General features: G+C 47.4%; 2 protein-coding genes across 2 annotated transcripts; one reads left to right on the plus strand and one right to left on the minus strand.

Moving 5' to 3' along the window:
- Positions 1–508: 508 nt before the first annotated feature.
- On the plus strand, positions 509–2,217 carry ISF_09864 (aspartate-tRNA ligase; the record flags this gene model as incomplete). Its single annotated transcript, XM_018853464.1, has 4 exons — positions 509–553; positions 646–1,353; positions 1,433–1,707; positions 1,800–2,217. The coding sequence occupies 4 exons, from the start codon at positions 509–511 to the stop codon at positions 2,215–2,217; spliced, it is 1,446 nt and encodes a 481-aa protein (XP_018699343.1).
- A 949-nt stretch (positions 2,218–3,166) lies between these two features.
- ISF_09865 (oxidoreductase, 2OG-Fe(II) oxygenase family) lies at positions 3,167–4,104 on the minus strand (the record flags this gene model as incomplete). Its single annotated transcript, XM_018853465.1, has 2 exons — positions 3,167–3,773; positions 3,848–4,104. 2 exons carry the CDS (start codon positions 4,102–4,104, stop codon positions 3,167–3,169), a joined length of 864 nt encoding a protein of 287 aa, XP_018699344.1.
- Between the last annotated feature and the right edge of the window lie 3,626 nt (positions 4,105–7,730).

Below are 7,730 nucleotides of genomic sequence, written 5' to 3' on the forward strand. Positions count from 1 at the left end.
GGATACTCGGGGCGCCGACATGCACAACAGGAGGAATGCATGCTCCCCACGGCAGATCATCTTGTGCCATGTCACACGTAGCATGCATCAAGTACGAATCCTTCTCGTGTATTAAAGAAGTTAGGAGATGGTAGTAGAGTGGTGGATATTTCGCATGCCGGCAACGACGGGGAGACAGAGGGCAGGCATGTGCAACTTGCACGAGAGCTGTAGCCCAAGTGAATAATAAGAATAAAACCATTGGAAATAAAAGCATCGGAAATAAAAACATTGGGGATATTTGCAATCGCTGGCTCGTTCATTTTGCCAAGAAATTCGTGGGAACGTCTAAAGCGTCACCGAAGCCAGGCAAGTTCAATCAGAACAGTGGCGCATCTCCTCTCCGTACTCACGCGTGTGGTAAGATTTCTCAAGGTCAAAAAATCGGACACACTGCACAGATTGCTTACATCGCTCAAAGCTCTTCTCAAGGGCGTTCTCAGGACTGTTTCCGGTACTTCTCTGCATTATGCTCACCTACGAAGAAAGTAAAACCAGCGCCGTCGACAAGACTGTAAGTCAGGTCATCTCTTCAACTCTATCTCATTTTCCTCTCTTCTCCTTACTTCACTATGTTGGCAGCCTTCTAACATGTATGTTCATCAGGCTGTGCCGCCGTCTCACGATGTTAAAGGACAGGAAGTCACCATTGACGGTAGGGTCGAGTCGGTTTTGCTATCAGAGCACGCCGGGCAGATACACCTGGAGCTTCGAGCTCAGGAGAGTGCGGTGCGTGCTATAATCAGTATTGATACCGTCGCCAAGGAAATATGGGATAAGACTCAGGCCGTGACGGTAAAATCCCTCGTCCGGGTCACAGGCTACTTTACGGCGCAGGTTCGTGAGAACGGTCAAGACAATGCCCATGCTACCTCTGCACCAGTCCACGTATCAACCCTTGACGTCATAGCTTTGGCATCGCTAGACTTACCGTCGCCCTCGTGCCCCGGAGAGAAAATATCGCTTTCCAGCGCAGGTCTCGAAGCACGACTCAGCAACCGCATTCTGGATGTGAGATCGGCCGCGTCCGGGGCCGTCTTCAAGCTCCATTCGGGCATGTGCCAACTGGTTGTCGAGTTTCTCTGCTCCAACAATTTCCATTGGATTCATACCCCACGTATCATCAGTGCCACTATCCCCGGCGATAATGAGTACTTTCACCTCCCATATTTTGGCAAGGATGCGTGGCTAACCCAGAGCACGCAACACCACAAACAAATGGCACTGTCCATGGACATGCAGCGTGTGTTTGAGATTGGTCCGGTGTTCCGAGCTGAGGTCAGGTCCAGCAGCTCTACCAGGCATGTTACTGAGGTAGGTGATGTCTTGACTGGCACCTTCTGGCCTCCTTCTCCTCTCTTTACCGCCATTTGTTACTAACCTCATTCCGTAGTTCACTGTCCTTGACATTGCCATGGCTTTTCACGACGACTACCATGAAGTGGTCGACTTGATTGAGTCCATGGTAGTGTTCGTTTTGAGCGAAATGCAGCGACGAGAGCAGTACAGACATCTTATCGAGGCAGTTCAAAAGATATATCCCCATGCGCGACCATTCCTTGTGGGCCTAGACGAGCACAGCAAGGTCATACGCACCACTTTTTTGGAGGCAAAGCGCATCTTGCGTGAGGAACTCAGCATCGCTTCGGAGGACAGCAAGAATTTCACGTAAGTAGATATTTTTCATGGCCTTCTGGATCGGATCTTAGTAGAAGCTGTTCACGAGCTAAGCTGGCGTGCTGACTCAATTGCTCCGACAGAGACCAAGAAGAAGCTGCCCTTGGGAGATACTTCCGAGAGCGCGCTGCTACCGATCTGTTTACCATTGAGCAGTACCCTGCCTCTATGCGCCAGTTCAACTCGCAGGCCAACCCAGCCTCGCCGGGGCTCTCCAATACATGGGATATGATAGTCGGCGGGCGAGAGATTTGCTCCGGCAGCCAGCGCATTCATTTGTATACTGAATTATGCGACGCGATGCGTGTTAATGTGTGTGGTCCACCATTGGATCCCGAAGATAAGCAGTGGCAGCCGTACCTTGCCGCATTCAGAGCTGGTATGCCGCCTCATGGTGGTTGTGGACTGGGCTTAAACAGACTGCTCCAGAGTTTCCTCGGGTTAGATGATGTGCGCGAGGTCATTCTCTTTCCGAGAGACGTGAACCGGCTGCGACCATGAGCTGCTCTCTTTTCAAAGCGTCTAGGGCGAAATCAAGCTTGGAAATATCGAGCTGGCATTCAGAGAGCCATACTCAGTGTTATCTCTGGGTATTTTGAATCTTTATTGAGTGTTATAAGCTTGACTCGTCATCCATCCCTACTTTCATGTTCCTATGCTGGCCACGAGTATTCAGTTTATGCTCTCCTGAACGAAGCCCCGGGTTGTGCTAGAGGCACTGTACAAAACATGCAGACGTACGCCTTTTACTTTATTTGTTCATTATTATACAATTTGGAAAGGCAATGACCTCTGTGTCCGTTAAATTTATTATCTATAGCTTAATTGCCGCGTTGGTGTGGTAACCACTTTGTGGATAAATATACTTATTTCTTAAGAATAAAAATAATAAAAGTATTTATTAACTATTTATTTATTTATTTATATATATATTTATATTATAATTATTTTCTAAGTTTAAAAAGAAGATATATTTTAGTACCTCTATTAGTACTAGTAGTAGTCTTTATACTACTATGTATATTACTACCTATCTTAAGTTAAATCTTATAAGAAATATAAACCAGTTTTTCTAATAAAGGCTATTACTAGTTAAATATACACTACTCTTCTATTATTAATAATGTATATATTTAAAGTATTATAAAAAGAAAATTGAGTATTTAGAATTATATACATATATTACATTTTACTATACTAGCTAATAACAGCTAGTGGCTAATGAGTGTACCTATAGATTTGTAAATCATGCTTTTCAGTGGGAAGGTGCTCAAGAGTAACTTTGCAAAAGTAGGTATTAATGGCGCACTGTGCCACCCTTAACTCGGAAGTACATCTGCATCTGCAACTAGTAAGGCTCAGCTCGCCATAACAATCCACAACGGAAACTAGCGGGCTAGCTTGCGGGTAGCATCCACTAAGTTAGTTAATACTGATCTTGACACTGATCCTAACCCTTGTATGGTCGCAGGAGGTAAACCAATCCACGCCTCTCTTTCTTCGGCCCTGGTGGCGTCACGGCACGATGAACAGTCGAGCGCAGTCGACCGTGGCACTTGGCCTCGAGCTGATCCGCAATGTTGACGAGGAGTGCCCCGTCAACGACCGGGACCGCCTGCCAGTCCTCGGTCCGCTTTCCCTCTGCGTCATACACAGGTATCTGCGCGCTCACCTCCTCATACCACATCGTCGTCATGAGGCCAAAGTCTGTGTGCCACGGCTGGACAACAGCACCCGGCTCCTGCACGGGGGGCTTGTACACTAGCTTCAGCGCCGTGTCGCTGGGAACCATTGGATCGTCGCTCAGCTCAGCTAGATCCACCTGGACGGAGTCGCAGAGCTCGGCCAGGACGGTGTGGATGACTCGGTTCAGGCCTTGCAGGATCCTTGTGATGCGCTCCTCGTAAGGGCTGAGGCTGGCTGGGAGAGCCCACTTCCCTTGCAGATACTCGTCGCGGGCAATCTGTCGGGATAACACGGTTAGTACTGGCAAAGGACATATGACAAGCCGGGTGCAACGTGCCTCGTAGTATTCGAATGTTTTGGCCGCATGATAACTGAAAATAGGTTAGCAGAAGAGTTGACGCCTAATAAAAAATGCCGGAAAAAAATCTGCTCGCTGCTGCCATACCCTCGTTCCATACCCTCGCGGAGGCTTTGCCTCTTCTCCTCGGAATCAGAAGGCAGGCTGAAGAAGGCACTGCCTGCCTCGAGCAGGTTTGGTATGTCCTCGTAAATGGCCTTCATCCGAGAGTTTCCAAGGCTCAGGTGAAACATGCCGACAGATTCGCAAGCTTGAACAAGCTTCTGAATCTCTCCGCCATCTTTGTTGGCCAAGGCTTCGTAATCGATTACTGCCAAAGATGCGTTTTTGTCGTTGGAAGCCATGACGGCTAGAAAATGAATAATGACAACGAAGAATGCAATTCAGTTCAGCATAAAGGACTGAGAAGGTGGGCAAGGGTACAGAGGAAAATTACGCATCAAGGGTGACGAAGAGTAGGAGAAGAAGACAAGTAGCAATACAGAGAAGCAAATTATTTTATGTAATAGCCGAGCCGTCCAAGCAATGCACGAACACTACACATGGTTTCTCTTATCGGCTTACCATTGCCATTTATTATCGTTCCCAAATACTTAAACTGCCGGCAGATATGTGGATTTACACTCTGCCCGGATTTTGTAGATACATACTTGAGGGAGCTTATGCAGATGCATGCAGATAATTAGTTGCAACATTACTTGGTGAGAAGTCATGCATGCTGTTGGAGAAAGGTGTCTAACTATTACGTATGTAATGTCGGGCTCATGACCCATTGTTGTTGATATGATAACACAGCATTCACATCAGTTCTATATCGTCTATTCTGAAAGCGGCCATATGCATTAACGGCTGTGTGACTGTGTAGGCCGAGCCCTGTTGCCTTAGATATAAGACTAAAAGTCTGATTCACATGCCAATGTTGACTTGGCGTGGTAGCTCTAAAGTCCAACTCATCTAGTAGTAAGGAGGTGGGCTGCATAATTACACGCTCATAGACTACTGTAGAGGGTTGTGCATTCCCGCAATCACTCTATCATGGGTTATTTCACTTCAGCTTGTTCTTTCATCTGGAAGTACAGTGGTATCTACTGCTTCACGGCGGTATAGACTCAAACTCCCCCCGCATCATGCAATTACTTTCGTTTCCTTACAACGTCTCAGTCTCCGTCAGCCACACATTTCGGGCCAACAATATGGATCTGCCCGTAACATTCAATGGCCTCTGGAACCACTTCTTCCCTCTTATATTTGCTCTATTTCCCGCTTTGCTATACTATTTGAGGCTGGATAAGGCAAAAACTGCCTTTGCACCCGTCCACCATGCTTCAACTGAGGACAACAAAGGCAAAAAGCACCAGCCTCCCATCGCGAGCCCCGGATCAACTGAGCATTATCGAAAATTATTCTTTCAGCTTCATAATCTTGAAAATTACCCAGAAGCACTTGAAACGGCCCGCGAAGAAGTCTTGTCCATGTTTTCTCATGGGCTCTCAGTTGCACTTCGGCAGCCAGATTGCAATAGCAGCAATATCCTTAATATTGCAACATACAGCGCTGAAGGAATGGATACATTCCTCAAAGACACACATGAAAGAATGTTATCAGACTGGACCAGTTATCTGGAACGAAGAAAACAGGGCCATGGTCCCGAGCTATTCGCGACCGCTGACGAGGCGAAGGTTTGGCTGGTCCAGCAGGCTCCTGTCAAGTTTGTGGACGGCGCATGGCTCGGCCACATACACAAAATCACCACCCCGTTTGCTTTCCGCAGTGTTACAAGACTAGCGTGGCAGATCTTATCGGAAGAGCTTGGTGATGGTGACTCTGACAAGCATCATGTCACTCTATACTGCAAGCTTCTGGAGAGTATTGGGTGTCCTTTGCCCAATGGCCACAGTGCTGATTTCATAAATGCCCGCGAATGGGAGCGAAACGAGAACCGTGGTGCCTGGAGAGCTGCAGTGGGCCAACTCGCCATCTCACTCTTCCCAAACGAGTTTCTCCCTGAAATTCTCGGCTTCAATCTGCACTTTGAAATGGTCAGCCTCGAAACCATGCAGGTGGCACATGAACTTAAAGGCCTGGGCATCGATCCTTACTATTTCCTCCTACACATGACCATAGATAATGCGGATTCCGGACACACTGCCATGGCCGCCCACACTGTTAGGCGATATATCGACGTGGTGCGAGAAACGGAGAGTGAAGCCGCCGTCCAGCAGGCCTGGAAGCGTGTGCAGGTTGGATACGTCCTGTCGCAGACTCTAGGAGATTATTCTCACCTGTCAGTCGTTGGGCGGGATTCTCCTAACCCGGACGGGTTGTTCGGCGCACTCGGCGCCGAAATCATTGACTTGTTCAGATCCAAAGCGTTGGTCTCGCATCGGATGCATTCTCAAAGCAGAGTACGCATAGGGCCCTATACCTTAAATGAGTGGCTTGAGGCGACCTTACGGAAAGGTTCAAATGACTTGCATCTATTGACCACGCTCAGCCAGGCCAAACCGTGGGTGTATGCTGGAGCCAGCTGCAAGAGTTTACTGGTGCGGGAGCTGTCATGGGGGGGACGTATGTTTGGCGCGTTCACAAAAAATGAAGTCACAACGATTTGCCGGTGGATCGATGCTTTAAAGCCAGAAAGAGGCCCTTGGCTATATTGGAAGTTTGCGCAGCGGCACCCAGTAACTTCTCAAGAAGCCGTCGCACAGCTGCGAGATCCGGCTTACCACCACCCATTTTTACCTGTCGGCAATGATCCAAACACGCATTCTATGACTGCAAAGATGTTTCAAGAGGTAGATTATAGGTGCGCAGAAGTATTGGCGGAACGGCCGGCTTTGAAAATGGCGTCCCCAGCTCAGCTGCCAGACATCATCGCCCTTTGGTTCACGCACATCAGCCTTTTGGAGAACGCAATAACTATACCGTCACGAACCGCAGACACAATCTATCTGAGTATTCTGCGGCTTCTGCGCGCACAAGCGGGCTTTGGCATCGAAGACGATATCGTCGCGGGCATGGACGAGGCGCGACGAGACGACTGCACCAGCCTGGTCGATATAGGGCTGGAGCTCACACAACAACTTTCCAAGACCGCTGTCAGTGCCAAACCTCAAACATTGCGAGATGTCTTTCTTCTGGCTGCTAGTCATGGCCAAGGTGAGGAGAGCTTTGAGCTGGTAAATGACATGCTGCAGTGGAGAGCGCGGCCAACGGAGAACCTAGGCTTTCTCCTGGGTGCGGCACTGGCTTCTGTGGATTTCAAGCGTGCCGTCTGCAAGATCCCTGATCTGTTGAGCCAAAGAAGCCGCCTTGCACTGGAAAACATAATAGAGAGGGAGAATGTGATTCTAGTGGAGTGTGCTCGGCAACTCCAGAGCAGAGATGACGCTTTATACAGAGACTTGCTACGTGGTCACTATGTGGTGAAATCAATCATGTCAAGGTGTATATAGCCTGGGCTGTTCAAGTGTAAACTCTTTAGTAGTTGCAAGTAAGGGAGGACAAGATTGTAGTTGCGAGGTTGAGACCCGGGAAAGAGGCTTTGCACGACCAACAAGAGCTATTTAGACGCACTCCCTGATTACATCAAGACTGTCTCTCTGCGCCTCCCTTCTCCATGGAGAGTGGAATATTGATAATTGTAGACATCTGTTGACAAACAAGCCATATCCCGAGCAAAAGTCAGACCTATTGGCCACCATCTAGCTAGTCAACGTCCCACGCGACAGATACTTACATGGCTATAACGTCGGCCACCTAGATCTTAGTACTACCCACATCTTAGTAGGTTATTATAATTATAACTATTAATTATAAAATAATCTAAATAATCTAAATAAAGTTTAAATAATATAAAAATAATACTTATAAATAATTAATAAAATAATTAATTAATTTTTAAATATAAATAATAAAATTATATTAAAAATACTATTAAATATTTATTAAACTATTAATAATATTCTTA

The sequence above is a fragment of the Cordyceps fumosorosea genome (genome assembly GCF_001636725.1).
Source record: "Cordyceps fumosorosea ARSEF 2679 chromosome Unknown scaffold_87, whole genome shotgun sequence".
NCBI classification, from domain to species: domain Eukaryota; kingdom Fungi; phylum Ascomycota; class Sordariomycetes; order Hypocreales; family Cordycipitaceae; genus Cordyceps; species Cordyceps fumosorosea.